The 22,631-nt window shown below is 34.9% G+C and overlaps 1 protein-coding gene across 1 annotated transcript in view; it reads left to right on the top strand.

Moving 5' to 3' along the window:
• The first annotated feature begins 20,585 nt into the window (after positions 1 to 20,585).
• The window catches only part of CFH (complement factor H), a 73,699-nt gene continuing 71,653 nt past the window's right edge, over positions 20,586 to 22,631 (top strand). Inside the window, exon 1 of the mRNA XM_081226449.1 lies at positions 20,586 to 20,800. Coding sequence (XP_081082575.1) covers positions 20,743 to 20,800 — 58 coding nt within the window. The 5' untranslated portion in view covers positions 20,586 to 20,742. The remainder of the gene's footprint in view (positions 20,801 to 22,631) is intronic.

The following is a 22,631-nucleotide window of genomic DNA, read 5'->3' as shown; positions in this document are numbered from 1 at the left end:
CCCTAGTCCTCCACTGCCACTATGATCGATATAAGCTCTATGAGGGCAGGGGCCTTGTTGATCTTGTCAGCATGCAGAACAGTGCCTGGTATATAGTATGGACCCCAAAACAGAGTTTGCTCAGTGATAGAAAGGAAAGTAAGGAGGAGTAAAGGAAGAGAAAATGATTCAATAATCTTGTTGAATAATTGCCTAGATTTTTCAATTCCAATATGGGAAAATTGCATTGCACATATAGATATTATTTTTCTGTGTGTGTGTACACATGCATGTTCATGTGCCATGCTTAACTAAGTAAGGCAAGCCAATTTAAAAAGTGTTTTATCACAGCCTTATATTAGTTGTAATAGGTCCTCTCTCATGAGGGTGTGATTTGAGAAATAGAGTAATGTTTGCTTGCAAGAAAGAAAAAGTATATGGGGTATGATCTCTGCAATTAAAATGGTTTTACTTGTATTGAAACATTGTCTTAATTTTTTATTGATTCCTCCTATTAGAAATGTAATTTACAAGGAGGAAAACTTTTGGTGATTTCTGTGTTATTTCTATAATATATTAACAACTTACACAGTTACTGTATGTCCATTCCAGTGTTAAAAATGACCCCAGACTCATTTGTTTAAAATTTATAATAATTTGACAATATTTTATATTAAAAGAATAGATATTATTATCATTTTGAAGATATTAGATAGAGGAAATGGAAAGCTAAAATAAATCACTCAATACCCATTTCCCTATAAATGATATGGAAGTCCAATTTTCCTGATTATTATGTAGTGTCCCTAGGCTATGAGCTAATAGTAGTAATTTTCATTGCAAATAACATGATGGTGTAAACACAGCACATAAAAAAAATCAAAGAAATTTAAAAAATCTCACACTTTTTTTCACAAATAATAGTGTTAGATACATTGAGGTTACCAGTGTTTATGAATACCTAAGACTGGACACTCATGCATTTTCTTTAGCTATAAAGTTATGTTGTAAATATTAATTATATTGCTTTCATATACCAAATTTTGATCTTATTTTCAGATAGCTCTCCACTTTAAGGTTTTAAATGGTAGCTCTGCGTCCATTGCCGTCTTGATTTGTACCATTTGAGTATACAAATTATAAAATGTGTATTTACTGTACATTTTTCTATTGTCATATAAAAATAAGAATGAAACAAAACTACAAATACTAATGCTAATGTTAAGATGTTGAATACTCGTTCTAGGGATTGAGAAAAGAGAGGGAATCATTAGGCACGGCCATTAGCAGCAACTGCTCAGCCTCAGTTGAGCCTTCTATATTCAGTCTTCAGGAAAATAACAAAATTATAGAAAATTAGATATATCTTTGAAGAGATTGCAGTTTAAAAGGTGATATATTATTAGTGATTTCACACTTGGTAGGTATCTGAAAAGTTATTATTTGAAAGTAGTGAGTCAGTATGTATCTCATTTTCAATGTAAATGCTACCTTTTTTACCCCTAGGTCACTCCAACCCGAGGGGTACAAAAGTTGTGTCCTATCTTTTACACACACACACACACAAATAAAATCTTAATAAATCCTTTCCTGCAGTTACATCATTTAGGCTCTGAATTCCAGAAGTGGGCATAATTTGGCATAAAACCTACCCTTTTGCTTGACCTCCCCACCTACCTGGTCCCATTGCCCACCAGCCCATCCACCCAACTACCTGAAAAGAAATATTCTTTGGTGCTCAGGTATACACGTTCGGAGTCTGGACTGCTTGGATTTACACCCTGACACTGGCATTTATCTGTTGCTTGACCTTGGGCAACTTAACCACTGTGCTTCAGTTTCCCCATCTACGAAATGGAATAATTAGAGGACTTATTTTTTGAGGATCAAATACATTAACACGTCTAAATATTTTAGAAGGGTGTTCACCACATACTATGCCATTGTTATTACATGTGTTTTTCAAAATGTAGGCATCTTCATTTTTAGGAGTCTTCCTTAATATAAACTCGTCTTTGCTGTTTAGCAACTAATGAATTTAATTACGCGTTTCCAATTTCACACAACTGGTTGAACAGCTTTGATTACCTTTTAAGAGATAAACTATGTACCCTCAGAGCAATTTAAGCAACGTAAAAATATACTAAAACTAAAAAGAAAAAAATATCTGGCTGCTCTGTGATTCTTCTGAACTCCCATGGAAATAATAAATATGGATAATCAGAAAGTACTTTAAATATTCTCTAGTTAGAAGCCAGATCATGGAGGCTTTTAAAATTAAAACAAGCATCTTGAATTATTTTCACATGCAAAGCAGAAAAAAATACGCACCATATTGAGTTCAGATGCAATAAGCTGTACATGTGCTACAGAGCTCTATGAGAAATGCAGTTTTTACACTGGCTTCACGCAAACTTTACAGTTGCAGAAAATAAGGATATGGCAAAAAGCAATCTGGAAATGTCATAGCCAAATCAATAATTAGGAGGAAAGGTGACCACCTCCTACTCAAATATCAATACAAAGTATATTGAAATACTTAGTGTGAAGAAATGCAATATATAATATTTGAGAGTATTACGATGAACATTTTTAACAAGGCATTCACCAAGATTTAAGAAACATGAATAAGAAACAACTTTAATTTGTCCTTTGCACTTCTATTTCTTTTTGTTTTGCCTATAAGCGTATACACTCACTTGGATTTAAGCCCTGAGAAAATCACCACGTTGCACAGGGTAGTACAGAAAACCTGAATACTATTATATGTTAATGACCTGACCGCCAAAGTGAGTTTTCAACTAATTTCTTGAAACATTAGTAGGTAATTTTCCTAGGAGTTGACTACCAAATTCTCTAAGATCATACTTTCTCTGTGACTTACCTGTTTTATTCAGACAGTCTTTCCAAAACAATTTATCCAGTTTAATTATACTAGAACATGGTTCAGATAGGACCAAGACTATAAAAATAATAAATCAAATAGCTTTGTTTTGAAATTTCCCACCTTCTCATTTTCTTTCAATGCTTTTTTGCTTTGCTAAGGCTCAGCTCCCTGATCACAGATGAAAGACCGATTCCAAATTCCTAAGTGAAATTCAGTTATTAGAAAGAGCAAACTAGAAGCTAGGTCTTTTATGCTAGAGTCATGTGAGAGCAAGTGAGTAGGAATGAATCAAATAGGAAAGAAAATAAAGTTGCCAAAATCGTAACTCAGTAGTAATAAAGAGACCATGTTAGAGATTCTGCAAAAGCTGAATTGGATTCTGAAGAAGATCCAAGTCAGTAGATCAAGTCAAAAGTAAAATGAGGATGCTCAATACAGAGGAAATATCCTAGGTACTGGGTCTAGTTAGATAGAGCAAGAGGAGTTATAGGAAGAGGGACATCAGAGAATATTGAGTTATAGGAAGAGGGACATCAGAGAACATTAAGGTGAATATGACATATCCAGATTAGCAGATTATTAATTCTCACGAAAGGAGATTTTGACACTTAGTCAAGGCTAAGGGCCAAAATAAGCTGGAGTGTCACTTAGGATGTTCTTGATTATTAGTAACAAAATACCTGATCTACTATGCCATAAAACATTAAAGAAGTGTATTATGTCATATATGGAAAAATCAAGTAGAACATCTTTAGCCAAAGCTTGATGTGGTGACCTAATGGTACCACAAAAGACTTAGTTCCTCTGCATTTAATTGTCCTGCCTTCTATATTCCTTCCTGTGATTTCAAGATGCTTGAAGAAATTCAGAGGACTAGTTCATTCACTTCCAACAGAAACAAGAGAACATCTTGAAACCTAGGATTCCAAGCAAAACTTGCAACTGCCAGAGTAAATATCCTGGTGTTTGGTTTTCCAATCTGCAGCTAAAGACTAAAAATCACTGAAATAGCCTAATCTTATGGTTTGTTCTTTCCTCCAATCCTCTTCAAAACAAAACAGAAGAGGCTTCAGGGACTCTGCACATACTTAAAGTAGAAATGCAAATCCTTTCCCAAGATTATATTGCAATCAGGATATTGAAAGAGTACAGCCCAGCTAATTATATTGGACTTAAGTTTTGCTCTACCAACATCCTGTTTTTGTACATAAAAGTCCTACTGTTCTCATTTGATCTCAGTGGAATTCAACACACATTCTTACATAGCTGCATGATCCAAGTTGGGTCAAAGAGTATGGACAACAGGAAAGGGCAATCTTTCATGTATGGATATTGGGAGTGAGCAATTCTCTTTCTGCTGGGGTTTCTAAGAAGTTATGTGTGTCCTTCTTGTAAATAACTTGGAACTGACTGGACTTTTGCAGCAATACAAGATATTTTTTAAGCTTCTGGGGCTGGCCATGACTAAAGTAAGCATGATTCTTAGAATACTCAATCATAGGAATCAATAGCTCTCTTTTTTTCCTTAAGATGGTTTGAATTTCTATCATTTGCACCTGAAAAAAAATCCTAACCAATAAATAAACTTATGTCACATATGACAATCTCCTCAATAGTGCTATGAAAAATTACCAGTCTTTTTTTGTTCCCATACCAGAATCATTTCCTAATAAAACTAAGTAGTACAACAACTTTATATTTTCTTTCTCAGCAAATTTCACTGCTGTTTAGATGCTAATTTTCACATCATTGGCATGGACTAACATTCCATATGCGAGTCCCAAATTTTACATTCTGCAGTATTCAAATAACCACCACAAAGCAGCGCACCACCTGATCCTACAGAAAAATGTAAAATTGCATGATAATAACAGACTTTAAAAGATGAGCAAATTAGAAAATATTTTTACTGACTGAAGTTTTACCCAATTTCAGAGAATTAAACATTGTTCCCTTCTGTAATTTTATCTATTTCATTCTATAATGCAAACTGAAAGAACAACCAAATATAAAAAAGAGAGACTGCTATATCTTCCATGGGAACAGGAGATAGTCACAGTCTAAATCACAACCTCCAAAAAGAAATTAAAGAAAAATATTATTGGGACCAAAATGGCAAAAGGTGATAAGAGCAAATGCAAACTCCTAGAGACACCTTAAATAGTACAGAGGTCCTTCAAAGTAGAGACAACAGCTCTAAAAGGATCAAAGATACCTGGAATGGAGGTGTGAGCAGAGTACAGGTGTCTAAAGCAAGCCTGAGAAGTGAGGGAAGGCTAAATAAGAAGATTCATACATACATCATCTTTTCGGGAAGCAGACAAGAAGATAGAGCATACACCACAGTCATTGTGGTGACAGCTAATCAAAGTCCATGAAAATTAATTAATAATTGTGAGATATATCATAGACACCTGAAACATCAGGCTTTACTGTGAAAACTCAAGATTTTCTGCTTACCAGACAGGGGAAAGCTAATAATGAATGGAAACATTTACAAAGGAGATGACAAAACAGAGGTGTCCTAAGCTTCCACTGCTTTAGTTTACACCTCTCAGCTTTAATATATTTCAGCAGATACTTCAACCAGATGTATGTGTCCCATTCAAAATTAGTAAAAGTCAGAAAGAAATAAGCATAGATGACATACTCATAGGTAAAAAAAATAAACATGTAGGAAAAGAGAAATGTAAGAAGGCGAGAAAACTATCAACAAAGTGAAAAGGCAACCCATTGAATGGGAAGAGCCTATTTGTAAATGATATGTCTGATAAAGGGTTAATATCCAAAATATACAAAAAACTCATACAGCTCAATAGCAAAGGAAAACGAGTTGAGTAAAAAATGGGCAGAAGACCTGAACAGGCATTTTTTCAAAGAAGTCATTTAGATGGCCAACAGGCACATGAAAAGATCTCAACATCACTAATCATCAGGGAAATGAAAATCACCTGGTCAAAGTTAATAGACCAATGACAGAATGGGAATCTGACATTTACAATACCTAAAATCAATGAGGGGTAACTTTAGAATATATTAGAAATATATGATATAAGAAATTTCTGCATATTTACAATGAAATATATGATTTCTCATTAAAAACATAAAAAGGATATGAACAGGAATTTTGTAGGAAGGGAAAGGAAAAAAGCTAATAAGTATATGAAGTATAGAAAGCGATGTTTACGCACATTAATAACTAGAGCAATGCAAATTAAAACAATAGTGAGATATGAGGATACAGGGAACTTCATGTACTGTGTGGGAAGAGAGACAGGTATAGCCATTCTGGAGAGCAGGTAAAGTGACTTTGGACTAGAGAGTAAGACTGTCTCCACTGCTTCTGGACTTCAATTTTAAAAAATACATAATAAGCTTAAAGTAATGATTACATAGCAAAAAAAAAAAAGCACAAACCAATGTTTTTGAAAATATTGATTTTCAAAGATGGATAAGGGATTTTACAAAGATAAAGTTCTATTTCTTAAGCAGGGGTAGGTTTGTTTCATAGTAATTCTTCATTATATGTTATAAATAACAATGCATATGTTTTAAGTGTTGAATAGAAATTTTAGGGGGAAATGGGAAAATCTTCATATCTTTGTATAGCAGTATAGAAAAAAACTGTTGAGTAGTATAAAACTGTTAAATAATTTATCTTAAAGTAACTTAAACAGTGCATTATCATTACAAATCCACAGAAAATTGCTAAAATGAAAAAATCACACAACACTGAGAAGGATTTAGAGAAACCAGAACTCTCACTTATTGCTGACAGAAATGGACATTGGTGCAACTACTTTAGACAACCCTTTGGCAGAATTGACTAAATCTGAACACATGTATATCCTACAATCTAACAGTTCCATTCCTAGGTATATATTTTTATGGGAAATGTACAAAACTGCCCAAGGCAACACTATTTGTAATGGTCAAAAATTACCAAAATGCCTATTAACAGCTGAATGGATAAATAAATTGTTGTTTAGTCACCAATTGAATATGATACAGCACTGAGAAAGAACAAAGTACAACTACCCAGAACAAGGAAAAGAAATCTCACAAACATAAAGTTGAGGGAAAGAAGCTACAAAAGATTGCATAGTATATGATGCCATTTATATAATGTACAAAAACACTAGTTTTAGAAGTCAGGATATTGAAGAGGGACTTCTAGAATGTTGGTGGTTTTCTGTTTAACGATCTTGCGTTGTGTACAGTTATGATCCATGATCATTTATATATAATTCTTCAATAAGACATTTTATCAAAAAGACCTTGCTAAATAGACTTATAATCACTAATTTAAGATTTTTTTAAGAAACATCATTAAACACACGGCAATGAGTCAAAACTCTACCATCCTTTCCACATAAGTACAATCATTGACACCTGAAGGTATGGAAATTTAGTCTTCTTTCAAACTGCTCACAAAATGTAGTTCAGATATGATTATTCAAACTATGCATGCCTCTTTTCATTTGATATGGCACTCTGTAAGCAAATGCTTTTATTAAGAAAAAAATATAAACTTAGCGTCACGTTCCATCTGTCTTTGTTCCTATGTGAAATTTCATTTACAAAAGAACTTCTTTGTTTTCTGTCCTTTAAAAAATAAGCAAAACTATTTTAGCTGTTAGAATAGTGGTTACTCCTTGGGGAAGGAATGGAGCATGAGGGGGCTCCTAGAATGCTGGTGTTACTTTTTTTTTTTATCTATATGCTGATCACATTGGTGTATTCACATTTATAAAATTAATTTGCTTTATATATATATGATTTGCACATTTTCTGTATCTGTTATAATTTAATAAATATTTATATTTTTAGAAAAACAAGCTTAGGAGAGAACATTGGTGGAGGATATAAAGGCTATTGACATTTTCTCTGTCTCTGTGCTATATGAATGATTAAAATACCACATCTTATTTTGTAACTTAAAAAGGTAAATAAAATTACATTTAAGTTAGTTAAAAAATAAAAAGCATCCTATGGGCATCCTGGGGACAAATCATGCAAATTAGAAAATAAGAATAATATTAAAGTCTTGCACATAATCATATGTTTAAAATGAGTGAAATAATGTTTATGAAGTCCTTATGAAAAAGAAGTGCAATTCAAGACTTTTTAAAGACTTTTTATATTCAGTCAAGTTGACATTTTAGTATAAAAGAAATAAATTCATGAATATGCAAGAAATCAAGGAATACAGTCCAAAAGCCTGTCTTTAAAATTTGATTATGAACTTCAAGGAAAAAAATCAAAATTAAGATCTCAATAACAGAGAAGCCACAGTTGGAAAGTACCAGTGATTTAAAAAAAAATACACTCAGATATAAAACTAAGATTTGCAGAAAATGGAAAAATTAGTTATGAAATTGAGCATAAATGTTAGAACCACAGAATACATGTTAAACCAAAGACAACCAGGAAGCGATGAAAGGAGGGTGCTGGAGTTACACAGCAGAACTGACACAGTTTTTATATTAAAAACATGCCTGGAACCTGACTTGGATGATGAAATGAGAGCTGAAGTGACTTGTGTGATCTCAAGGCAGAAGCTTTAAGAAATTGTATGCAATTTGCATCTCTTTCCCTCTGCCCTAGGGACTGGTAGTCCCACATGGCCTGAACCCTGGGGTTAGACCAGCATGTACTGTCAATCCATGGGTTGCCCATTAAAAACAAGTAGCATGAATGAGAGATAATATAAACAAGTGTAAACTATTGTTACAGAAACATATTTATAAAACATAATATTCACGTAAATGTTTTGCACTTTGTATATTGTATGCACAATTACAGTATTTTGTATATGTTTGCATTTTGTGTGTTTGTATTTTTACATATAAAAACAAATAGAAATATCATCTTCAGCCATTGAGATTCTAGGATATCTATTGCTACCACTTTATCTAACTGCTGGGAGGGATATTTGGGGCTCTAAAATGTTCCAAGGCACAGTGCTGACTTCTGGAACCTGGGAGAAAAATAGGCCTTCAGTATTCCTGCATATCAAGAAAATATTAGTTGACAATCAAAAATCATCAAACACACACAGATTCTTGCCTTCAAGAGTGAGAATGATCAAAAACGAAAACCAAAAGATTGACAATCACATGGACTTTAGATACTGAAATTGTCAATCAAAGAATATAAAATGTATAACTGTGAATAACCCAAAATGCATGTGAAAGAGAAATAGAGGAAATAAAGAGAAGGCATAATGTATCTCTAATCTGAGTCTGAGAAAGAATATATAAAAGGAAAAAGAGAGAACTCTTGAAGAGATCATGGCTGAGAATTTTTCAGAACAAATGAAGATAGGAAGCCAGGAACACAGAAGGCATGTAAATGACTAAGTATACATCTACACCTTGGCATATATTCATAAAACTTAAGGACACCAAAGACAAAGAGAAAATTTTAAAGCAGGCAAAGATAAATGACAAATCACCAGCAAAATGAAGATGACTGGACTTAAGATGCCTTTTAAGCAAAGATGGAAACTATTAAGGTGGTGGAATGCTCTCTTTATATAGCTAAGAGTAAATAAAATCAGCCTCTAATTGAGAACGTAGAAATACTATCTTTGAAGAAAAAATATTAAAAAATTATTTTTAGATAAAAAACTAATAATTTACTAAAAATAACCAATTCAAGTAATAATCTCACCCAGAAACACCTTCACTGACAAACCCAGATATAAAGTCTAGCTAAATATTTGTGTTCCCGTGACCCCGTCAATAATTAAATATAATTAACAATGAATGTTTCTATAAAATAACAACAGAAGGATAGTCTAAGGTGCAGTTAAGTTGGTAAATCTATAGATATATTTAAATAAATATTGCTTTTTAAATTTATAATAATTTTTAAATAGCAGTGTTGAAAGAAAGTTGTTCAATTATTGAACAATAGTAGCATGTAAATTGGGAAAGGCATAAACAGATATATTAAGTATTAAAATGTTCCCTTGTTGAAAGGTGAGTAAAATATGGATTAACTTTTTATTTATAAAATTTAAAGGTAATCATTTAAATAATAAAAATAGAGATAGAAAATTGAATAAGAAAAGGAAACTGAAAAATGAAATCTTGCTATTTGTGACAACATGGATGGATCTAGAGGATATTATGCTAAGTGAAATAAGTCAGACAGAAAGACAAATACCTCATGAACTCATTTATATTTGGAATCTAAAAAACAAAACAAAAGGAAAACAGACTTATATATACAAAAAACAAATGGGTGGTTGCCAGAAGGGATGGTGGAGGGAAGGGTGAAGAGGATTTACAGGTACAAACCTCCAGTTAGATAATAAATAAGCATAAGGAATATGGTCAATAATATTGTAGTAACTTTGTATGGAGACAGATGGGTACTAGACTTGTCATGGTGATCATTTCATAATGTATGCAAATGTCAAAGCATTATTTAGTACACCTGAAACTAACATAATATTGTATATCAACTATGTTTCAATTAAGAAAAAAAAGTAGTTTCCAACCACCCTTGCCCTTCTCCTGTGAACTGTTGTCAGTGACAACCATCATGTTGTACTGCCCTATACAAGTTTAGTTCCACACCAGACAGTCTTTTTAGACTTTAGTACTTGGATAAATTTTCTCTCTCAAAAAGTAAAATCAATGTACTTTCATTTCTTAGAAAAGGCATTTTCATCTATTTTCACACTGAATTTGCAGTTGTTAAGGAGAACTATGTGAACCAATGTTTCCCTTTGTGTCCTGGTTGTTAGGAAGCTCAGTGCCAAATTTAATATTAAATTATTGTACTATGGTAATAAAGTTTTTCCTTCGTATAAAAAGAAAGAAAAGAACACTGAAAAATTCAGAAAATGAGAGAAATAGAAAAGTATAGAAATAGGGAATAATTATCATAAGATAGCAGGAAGAAAAATAGAGACAATTGAAAATCACAATTACACTCATTGGGCTGAACTCAGCAGTGAAAAGCCAGAGTTGTTGAATTGAACTGAAAAAACTCCATTACACTGCAAAACATTAGCAGAGGTAAAGAGGATCAGTACGTAATGGCAAAATGTGTATTTAACAACTTATAAAAACTTTTAAATTTTATCTAACAACATACGAAGGAGGAAGAAAGGGAGGGAAAAAAGAGCGGAAGAGAGATTGAGAGAGAGAGAAGAGAGAGCAAGTAAAATTGACAAAAGTGTCATCATTCGTGTTACTTTATTATATCTCTCTTTGTAGTTGATAGAATAAACATTTTAAAAATAAGCAATTTGAAGGCTCTGATCACACCATTGCCAAATTAGAACTAATAATATATACAGAATATTGTACCTTCACACTTGAAAAATATACATTTTTTCACACACATATAGAATATTTATGAAAAGTGATGGTGTGCCATGTCATAAAAGTAGTTTTTAAAACTTTCAAATATTTGCTAATATTGGAACTTGTTTGATGACATTGCAATTAAGGAAGATAATGATAACAAAGGATGACTAGAATAAAACTACATTTGGAAATATAAAAATTAACACATGCAACTCGTGGATTATAGAAGAAATCACTATGGAACTTGGGCAATTTTTAGACATTTAAAATAGTGGAAATACTAGGTATCATAACTTCGAGTATTGGGTAAATGGACAGACTAAAATTCTTGCATTAGGAAAGAAGTGTAAAAATTAATGAGCTAAGTATTTATCTTATGATATTAAAAATAAAAAAACAGACTAAATCCAACCAAATAAAAGGAAAATAATAAAGATAAAAGCAGGTCATAATGAAGTTGGAAAAACAGATGACAAATAAAGTCAAAGATTAATTTCTTTGAAATGACTAGTAAAGTAGATAAACCTTTGATAAGATTAAGATTAATCAGAACTAAAAGGAGAACGGGAAGAATTAAACACTATTAAGAATGAAGTATTGTACATAAATAATGCTACAGAGGTTAAACAAATAATGAGGCTATTATGAACAAATGTATGCCAATATATTTGAAAATACGTGAAATAAATTCCTAGAGTTCCTAGAATTCTTATTATTTAAGTAGAAGTTGATAAAAACTGACTTAAAAAGAAATAAAAAATCTGAACAGTCATAAAACCATTAAAGACATTCAGTCTTCAGTTGAAATTTACATGCTGATTGTAAGCAGTCCTGCGAGTTCTCATTATTTCACAGCATGGACTAGGCATGCATGGACTCTGTGGACCACGGCCAGGAGCCTGGGCAAGATGAGAGTCTCCAGAAGAGAGAATAAGCCCTGTCTCCACTTCATGTTACATATATTTAAGTTAGTTTAAGGGATGCTTGCGAATGCATAACTTAATTAACAAAAAATGTTCAAGTAATCCCCAAAAGAACACTACAGAGAGGTCATTCTAAGACCAAAATCTGCAAAGCAGGTGCTATAGGGAAAACCTTGAACGCCAGGAATGCTGTCATCAGTCAATGGTTTTGTTCCAGTCAAGCTAGTCAGATCTTTGCTATGCTATCAAAAGGGGCAAGGACATGAGCCTCAAAACCATCCTTATGTGTCTCCCATACCCTGGGGAGACTCAGTAATTGTAAGTCATTCTATTGGTTCTGATTGACACAAGCTCCTAGTGGGTTTCACAGTGTGTCTGGGAGTTGAGATGTTTGCCCACTATTTTCTGAGAGTGGAGCATCAGTGAGAAGCCATGCAGCTGGATGAAGTGGGTTGTGGCATAGCCACACTGAGGAGGGATTCAGATTTATAAGGCATTGCCTAAAATCTTGGTAGAAAGATATTTCAGGCTGTTTGTACATGTCTGTAATAGAAAGAGGAAATATTTTATTTACTTTCTCCCCCCTACTCATCTCCCAGGGTCAGGGATTTTTATATCCAACCAGCTGAAGTCTGAATGCCTTCTTGGGAATGAGACAGACCGATTGTCCTGTGTCCAGAATAATGAATTGTGTAGGGACATAAAGCCGTCATGTTGTTCTCATAAGCAATCTATGGGGCTGAGAAGGGGGTCCATAAAACCACTTGAGGCAAACTCAGTGTCCAAGGTCATGTCTGCTCAGGTGTCCTTGTTTGAGCAATACAATCTTTGCCTCCACCTACTGAGGTTAAAGCAAGCATTTAAAATTTTTTCCTTGTATCTTCAGAGATCAGAAAGAGCACACACACGCACACACACATGGTCGATGTTACACATATTTAACAACACGGCTATGAAAAGGAGGAAGACGTACCATTTCTTCTCAAAATTTTCTCATTCTCCACTCCCTGATTCATGGGTTTCTAGGAGTACTACCCCTTCAAGGCAGAAGGGGTATGGCCATGTGAAACTTACAAGAATTTGAAGACAATCAGATCATTTGTCCTTGCTTGTATAATCACAAATAATAAAGGCTTTGAAAATAACACTGGCATTCTTATCTGGTTTCATTTTCTTGGTATCTTTGAGTGTACTATGTGGGCTACACCAGAAATAATAGCCCTATGTTCTTGATTGGGCTTTGTCGGAAAATACTTTGACTGAAACATAGTCCCTTTACTTGGACATACATGTGTGTGATGTAAAGATTAAGTTCATGAACAAGTTATTATATCCAGTTTCATATAGATGTATTTTTAGTATTATAGCCCTAAGTTCGTGTCCAATAGCCTGACAATTTTTAGACTTTTAGTGTTGGCCCACGAGTCTGTGTAAAGATGAATTTCAGTTAGTGTTGAGATGATGTGCTCTGTGTCTAGAACACTTTTGATGTTCAGCCCACTTTGCAGAGCCTCACTGCTGTGGGCTATTGGTGGTCCATCATTATGTTGGAAGGCTGCATTAGTCCTCTAAATGCATCCTCTTTGTGTCTAAAGGTGGACTTGTTAGGGAGGCCAAGGATGCAAGGCCCTGTTTGGCACTTATTTGGAGGTTCCATTAGAGAGTCATGACTTGTAGTGAGACAATCTCTGAATCTACTGGGCAAGCTATAGGCCCTTTCATGCAGGATCCTGGAGGCTGAAGGGTACTGATGGTCTATTGCCAAAGGTTCCAATCAAAAAGCTCTGAGGCCATACACAGATATGTGTAATATTGTGGGTTCTGAAGGAGGTGTGGGCTTCAGGACAGCACTTGAGGTATTAATGTTTGGATTGATTTCAAGGCCTCTAGCTCAGGAGATTAGGCTGTCTGTCTGTTGGTTTCGTGCAGAGGCAGCGGCAAAATTTCCCCTTGTGCTATATGCTACCTGCAACATCCAAAGAAGTCAGTCAGGTGTTGGACCTAACTTTTTTATACCTGCTGGCTGCAGAACCAACAGTTCGTCTCTACCATTTGTATTAGTCACTTAGGACTGCTATAGCAAGATACATAAACTGGGTAACTTAAACAACATGCATCATTTTCTCACAGTTCTGGAGGCTGGGAGTCCAACATCAAGGTGCCAGGGTGGGCTTCTAGTGACACCCCTCCTCCTGGCTGGCAGATGGTGGCCTTTCCTCTGTGCATGTGTGGAGGGAAGGGGATCTCTGCTGCCTCTTCCTTTTCTTACAAGGACACCAGTCCTATCGGATTAGGATCCACTCTTAATGACCTCATTCAATCTTAATTACTTTCTTTAAGACCCTATCTCCAAATACAGTTACATTGTGGCTAAGGGTTTTGACGTCTGAATTTGGAGAGGTACAATTCAGTCTATAACATAACTATAAATTACAGTCCAGAAAGTTCCCAGAGTGGTAACTTGGTGGTACCGTGGACTTTGGCTTCATTCACGGTTGATCCATTTTGTCACTTGTGCTAGGATGGCACATGATGTGATGTAAGGAGTTTTCTCAGAATAGTTACATTCAAAAATCATCATTATAAGAAAATCTGAACATACACTGAGTCAGTATTGTTTTACTATTTGTCCAACTTATTAATGATTTGTCATTCGCCTGACTTAGTTTCTTTCTTCAGAGTCACTGTTATTTCAGTGTGGAAACAGTAACCACTATATGCCTCTACAGTGTGAAGTGGCTCCATTGTCTGGTCAGGGCTGTTAAAATTGGAGATAACTTGAGACAGTGTTTCCACTTCCACTAATCCCTCTGTGAAAAGACCAAATACTGTTTCTTCTCCTAGTGTGAGACATTGTCTCAATTGTTCAAGCTAGACAAGCATCCCAGTGACCATTCTCAGTCATACAGTACTCTGACAGAGGTCACCAATAACTATATCCAATCAAGATATTTTTGCATTTGAGCAGCTGCAACATTTGTATCAACAATATAGAGAACCTTTGGGGAATTCCCTGTCAGTCCAGTGGTTAGGACTCTGTGCTTCCATTGCAGGGGGCACAGGTTCAATCCCTGGTCGGGGAACTAAGATCCCTCAAGCTGCGTGGCAGAGCCAAAAACAAAACAAAACAAAAAACAAAAAAGAACAACAACAAAAAAACCCAAAACAAAAAAAACCCAAAAACAATATAGAGAACTTTTAGTTCCAGCAAGTCTTCACTGCTGTCCTTACAAGAAGAAAATCTCGATAAATTGAAAATCAACAATTTTTCTTGAACCCGAAAAAGAATTGAGTTTGCAGAAAAACCACTACCCTGAAATCTGGAAAGAAAGGTAAATCCAGAGAATCACAACCAAGACCTGCTTATCTGGAGCACAAGTCACTTGATCCATGAACTGGTAAGATTTAATTGATAATGTTGACAATTGTTGGAGACTAACTATGGACTAGAGTAAGATGAGAAGCTCCTGTGGGCTTTACTTCCCAGAACCCCATCAGGTTCTCAAAATGAAGATCTGAGAAATATTCCCCTCCTGAATCTGCAGGGACAGAGGGAGAGTAATCCTTGTGAAATATGCCCAGACTTTCTCCATAACAAAACCCGTCCCTCCAAGAGGAAAAACTTGACCTGAGCCTTATCCCAGAATCGTAGGAAGGACATTCCTCTCACTCCAGCCCCCTCTGTCCTTCCTGTCTTACCTTAAGAGTTTCCTCTGTCCAGAGGAAAAATTGATGATGAAGTTTTTGGAATAATACACTGTAATAATAATATAATAATAATACACAATAATAATGAGTCTAGTGTTTAAATATTCAACTGTGGGACCATACAGTTTGGGTTCTAATACAATTAAATAAGTTGCTGAACCCTCTCTGAAATTCAGCCTCCCTGTGTGTAAAAAGGGAATGATAGAACTATCTCGTAAGGTTTCTGAGGGAGTTAAAGTATGTAATACCTTTAATACAGTACCTGACACACAAAAATTAGTCATTATTAATTATTAACAGATTAATAGTGTCTGGAAGGTTGAAGCAGTGTTAGTGCAGGGGCAATCAAGTGACTTTGCTCACAGATTTCTAGAAAAGGCTCATAAATGTGCAGTTACATTGTGTGTTGTACCCTATGGTGAATGCCTGGAAAAGGACATTAGGGAAGGGACAACCAGTTTTCTCTGAAGGCTTTTAGAGCTTCCTGCATGTGCTCCATATGCTTGAATAAGTTGCCAAGGAGACAGCAACTTGTTTTTTCTTCTTCCTCTAAAGAGTTGAATTATTTGGAAGAGCTTGCAATCTAGTTTTAGAAATGCACCTAATAAAGTAAATGCAATAATTAGGAAGTGAGGCCATGTGTGTTTTCACTTCCTTACAACTAGAATTAAACAAATCCAGAGTCACTGTTCTTCACTTCTATGCAAATTATTAAATTGGATTATGCTGGCAGTGTCCCAATAGGAAGAAGTAAAGGTACTAGCCTCCTAAGGAGTGGGAAAGGGAACTCTGGAATGTTTAGGGCTTCTCCATGCAAGTGAGGAGATATTCTAAATAAATCTGAAGGATGATCTTTATCTAAGGCCATGTTGTATAGTGCAACTTGTACATTGTTTTTCAGGATATCAAGGAGGAAAAATGACAAGGAAATGTGTCAGGATGTTTTAAGCTCTTTCCTAAAGGAGATCATTACACACCTGAGTAGGTAAGGGGAGGAAAAGTTAACCTCAGATCAGGAACAGTGACAGAAAATGACAAGCTGTTCCTGGTTTAAATTAATTAGAGAAAGGATAACGAACTCTTCACAATTTCTTTTCCTATTTTTTGCAACTCTAATTTGTATTTGCAATAGTAGTGGTGCTCTCAAATTGGTCATATGAAAAAGAAGGCAACATTTTCTATAGGCTGACATTGATATATACTCAAAAGAGGAAGACGTGAGACAACAGTTACCAAATTATATACAATTGTGACCACAGAATATACCTCACTCATTTCCAACTACATGTATTCTCTCCTTGACTTCTTGATTGAGTCCTCCAAAGCCTGTAATGCCAACTAACTCAGTGGAAATATGATGAAGGGGGAAATTAGAGCAGAAAAAGACAGTAGTTTATTCTCTTGCAATTAAGACATCTTTCCAATTTTTACAAAAATATACGACCTCGAAACAACATCACTAGGGTCCCTCTCAGGTCCTTGATGGTATCTGTTCAAACGAGAAGCCCTGAAGTGTAAACTCCACCAGCCTCAAAGGAAATCAAGCTCTTGACTGTTTTCATCAGTTTTTCCCTTTTTCCATCCATTGAGCTTCTGTAAAATTGTTGCATGATGAATTCATCCAGTTATCTGCTTAATTTGTTCTCCTACGTCCTTTTCTCTCCATCCATCCTAACACAACCGCCAAAGCAATGCTACTTAAACTGCATTTCCTACATTCCTTTTCCTTAATTAGATATATCAATGATTACATATTGTTTATAAAATAATTTACAAATGTTTTATCTGGAATTCAAACGTTTCCTCATTCAAAGCCCCTCTTAGGGCTTCCCTGGTGGCGCAGTGGTTAAGAGTCCGCCTGCCGATGCAGGGGACACGGGTTCGTGCCCCGATCCCGGAAGATCCCACATGCCGCGGAGCGGCTGGGCCCGCGAGCCATGGCCGCGGAGCCTGTGTGTCCGGAGCCTGTGCTCCGCAACGGGAGAGGCCACAGCAGTGAGAGGCCCGCGTACAGCAAAAAAAAAAAAAAAAAAAAAGCCCCTCTTACTACTTCCACAGCTTCCTTGTGCAAAACCACTGCTCTGCTGTCGATATTCTCATTAATTCTAGAACACTCTCTACACTTTTCCATACCTCAGAGTCTTTGCTTGGATGTCCTCTTCCCCTAAATTAGAATTTAATGACTAAATGTTCTTGAGACCCTCCCAAATCAAGTCTTCGGAAGAAATTTCTCTTGCCTTCAACTCCTGTGGTACATATTGACCATAATAGTCATTTGATACTTAGTACAGATATTACTTATAATTTTAAAATAGGAGAATTTTTAAAGTCTCTTAAGTCTTATAAATTTTTCCTAACTTTTTCCCCTACAAATACATAGAACACATTTGTTGGGAATGTGACAACATGGGTATTGAGAATAAATACAAGTGTTTGGGGCTTAAAAATAGTACTAAGGGTTAACTATTTGCAGTCTGTTCTTGCTAATGGTAATCTAATATGGTAAGTCCCCTACATATGAACCTTCAAGTTGCAAACTTTCAAAGATGTGAACATGCCCCTGTATGCCAGCTGTTGTACTGCACTACTATAGTTTTCAAGGTACTGTACTGTAAGATTAAAAATGTTTTCTTTATTTTTGTGTTTGTTTGTCTTTTATGTATTATTTGTGTGAAAAGTATTATAAACCGATTACAGTACAGTACTATATAGCTGATTGTGTTGGGTACCTAGGATAACTTTGTTGGACTTATGAACAAATTGGACTTACAAATGCGCTCTCGGAATGGAACTTGTTAGGGGATTTACTGTACCATATAACAACTTTGTGTTATGAAATAATAACATGTTGGTAATTTTCTTATGCTCTAAATCTCTTTGAAATAAATACTTGGTTTTAAAAATATTGATGAAAATAAAAAGGAAACAAAAGCACTCAACTGATGATTTAGCCATCAGTCTTTGAAATCAAATAGAAGAGAAAAAACAGTAAAAATAACACATCTAAAAGATATTGTTGAAATTAATTTGAAGCCATTATTTTCACTTGAACAGTGGAGTGGCATCTTAAATGTTCAACAACTGCAAATAAAGTGAATATCTGTAAAGTAAAATCACTCCTGAAAATACTTTAAATTCTACGTAAACATATATGTGTTTGTGTACGTACATTAAAAACTTGTACAGTAATATGTTTACATAATTATAAAATAAACACGTAAATGTGAAGGTATTTACTAAAATACATATGCAAATATTTATAGCATTTTAAATTATATAAAGGAGTTATTGACAATTTAATTTATATGCATTTAATAGTATGGGAAGCAAATCATTTGAAAGGCAGATCTGTATGGGTTAAAAGTAAGATTCAGGGAATCGGATCGCTGGGTTCCACTGTGGTTGTAGCACAATGTCTTTTGACTTTGAGGAAGTTGCTTAAATGGCCTGCGGCTCAGCTAAATGACCAATTGTGGCAGGAAAGTCACTCAACTTCATTCCTTATCAGTAAAATGCATATTAAAACCTCAGAGAATTACTGCTCCGTGCTCACCAGAATGTCTAAAACTACAAAGATGGAAAGCATCAGTGTGTTGAGGGTGTGGAGTAACTTACACACTGGCTAATGGGAGTGTCAGCTGATATAGACCTTTTGGAAAGGTGTCTGATGATCCCTATCACACCGAGAGATATTCATACATTATGTCCTAATGTTCCACTCCTAGGTATGTACTCATCAGAATTGAGTACACGTGTGTCCCCAAAACCTCATAAGTTGATGTTCACAGCAGAAATATGTGCATTGTCTGCGAACTAGAAGCTACCCAGATGCCCACTGACAGACACACAGATAAATAAAATGTGGCATATTCGAAGAATTGAATATCATACAGCAATAAGGGTTAATAATCTACAGCAACACCCAACAGTGTGCTGGAATAATCTAAACATAGTTTTTAGTGGAAGGCTCCAAGCACAAAAGAATAAATATCTTATTATCTGATGTATACAAAGTACAAAACCAGGCAAATCTGTCCCCTGTTCACAGAAATCAGGAGAGTGTGTCATGGGGGAGGGGGGAGGGGGGACTGAAGTGGAGGCTGGGCCTCTCCTGAGAGACTGTTGTTCTTCACCTTGGTGCTCTTAACACGTGTGTCTTCACTTTCTCCGTATTCAGCAAACCATTTGCTTACATTCTCTTTATGCATATTATATTTCAGTACAAAGTTTAAAAAATTCAGCATTTCAATTTCTTGATTTTTGAATTATTAAACTCATTCATACCTAAGGAGAGTGAGCCTGTTGCTTTATACACACATTTATAACAAGTCCTTAAAAGACTAATTTCATGAACTGCCAGCAAAGCAGACCCCCCCAAATCAACCGGCACTGCATTCCTGGCTAAGTTTAGTTATGTTGTCTGGGTCTTGATTGTGAAAGCATTGCCTAACCTCAAGTTCTGTAAATGATTTCTGAAAGAGCTTTTATTTATTTATTTGTTTGTTTGTTTGTTTGGTTGTTTGTTTTAATCTTCTGAGGTCTACCAACGGTAGATCTGAATAAGGTCTAAATAATTGGAGGGTTTATGAAATGCAGAGAATATCACCAGTTATGCACATTCCAAGAACCTGAACGTTTCCAGTGAAGAACATGCCTGGGTCTATAAAAACAAATCAAGGGCAGGTCACGACATTAGCTTTCAGTGGGAGTGCAGGTTCAAACTCTGGCACTGCTGGGGCTCCTGGCTGATTGTTTTCTTTTACTTTGCAAAAGTTTCTGATGGGCGGGACATGTAGCAATGGCTTTAATCCCCAAGCTGTGTTTCGACTTCCTTTTGGAGCAAGTAGTTTCCTGCACTTTTCATAGTTTTTAACAGAGGAGAACCTGACTCAGTGTTAAGCACTGAAGGGTCCCCAAAATGAGATTTCCAGCAACAATTGTGTGGCTTATGTTGTGGAGTGTTTGTGTCGCAAAAGGTAAGATTAAAAAAGGAAGGCTTTTTTTTTTTTTATATTGCAAAACTTTTGCTTACATGCTTTTTACGGTGGTAATAAAAATTTGGTCTAGAAAATGTGTTTAATTACTATGCTGTAGCCTAGTGTGTGAGACGCTTTTGACACTGTTCAGTTTAAAAAATATAAGCAGCTTATTTGAATGGCATATCTAATTATTCATCATAATTTAATTTAATGTAGAAGTTCAGAAAATGTTTTAATAATTGTTTTCAAGAAACGTGACATGTCATGATATTTTCCCTTGTGATTATCATAAAATGTAATTTACTTTTTTGCCTAGAATTTTCACCAAAATGCCTATGTGAATGTATTAAGAATTAGGTGAACATAGAACAAGAAAATTAATTAGACAATAAAAGCCTTCAAGCTGCAATGATTGGACTTATTTCAGTTAGAGATGTTAACTCTTGCTAAACAAAAATTGATTTATCATTTACAATTGATATAACCATGGCTTTAAAAGTCTTGGAGACAACCATCACTTGTATCGTTTGAATAAAAATGTATAAATTTGAAAAAAAAATTGAATATGCAACCTTTGTAAAAGTTACTTAATAGGGTTTTCTTCCCCTATGGTTGATATAAGATATGCTAGTAGGAAAGCCTTTAAGAGTAGTGAATCTGAGTGCAGGAGTTTTTTTCTGATACCAGTAAGAATTTATGGATAATTAAATTTATTTCTATCACTTTTCCTTGATAGATGAAAAAGTTTCTTCTTGGAGAAATTTGGTTTCCTAGTTCATGATAGGTAACGAATTATGTGATACATGTTTGACTGACGTTTTTTAAAGTTATCATTCATAAATTCCCAACATTCTTCACTAGGTCAACAAATTTCGATTGAATGCTTATTTCAAGTCAACCTCTAGGCAGTGAGGAATATTAGCAAATAAAACAAAACCCCTGTCCTTGAGGGTCTTTCAATCTAGAAAGTAAAGATATCTTTTTAAGTTTTATCCTTTAGTAATTTTTTCAGGTTTTTCTCAAATGTGTTTAAGAGTTTTTGAAAGAGAGTCTTTTTCTCAGTTATACACACTAATATACTATTGCTTGATTTTTAGCTTGTAAACCTTATATCCAGCCACTTTTTAAACTAGGTATACAATCATTTCCCTGTCCATAAAAATATTACAACTAATAATAACTAATATTACAACACAATATACCAAAATATGATTATATTGACAAAGAGTTCTGGAACAATGTTAATGTTACCAATAGCAAACATCTTTTTCTTTACACAAGTGTTTTTGTCTTTTCTTTAATAGGAATACTCTTAGTGCTTCACGATTTACATATTGTTTGCTGAGGTTTTATGTAGATTGCATTTGTCATGTGTGGAAGACTTGTTTGGTTTCTAGCTCATGTTTAAAGCTAAGAATCAATGCTAAATTTAATTAAACTGTTTCCGTGATGACAAAGTGGAATTTGAAATATTATTAAAATTGGGTGCTACAAAGTGTAAGTGATAAAAATTAAATAATAGTGATTTAAAACTCCCTGCATCCCTAACTGATTCCAGCTGATTCATTTCACTTGTATTTTATATTTCATGAACGTATGTTGGAATGTGACAGCAGTTTCTGCTGGTGAATTGAGCTTTAGCACTACACGCATTACAGTGAGAGTGGCTGTAAATCTGGCCACTTCCTAGATAAAGTACAGCTTTGGTATTTAAAGTAACACTTACATTAGCTTCATGGTTTTCACAAAAGCACACACAACGCACAACCAATTCCATCAGTCTAGCCCTAACAGAAGTTTTACTCAACAGAGTGGCCCTTGATCATTA

The sequence above is a fragment of the Mesoplodon bidens genome (assembly GCF_964165515.1).
Source record: "Mesoplodon bidens genome assembly, chromosome: 2".
Taxonomy (NCBI): Eukaryota; Metazoa; Chordata; class Mammalia; order Artiodactyla; family Ziphiidae; genus Mesoplodon; species Mesoplodon bidens.
The sequence above is the reverse complement of the archived record's forward strand: the minus strand, read 5'-3'. Positions and strand labels throughout refer to the sequence as shown.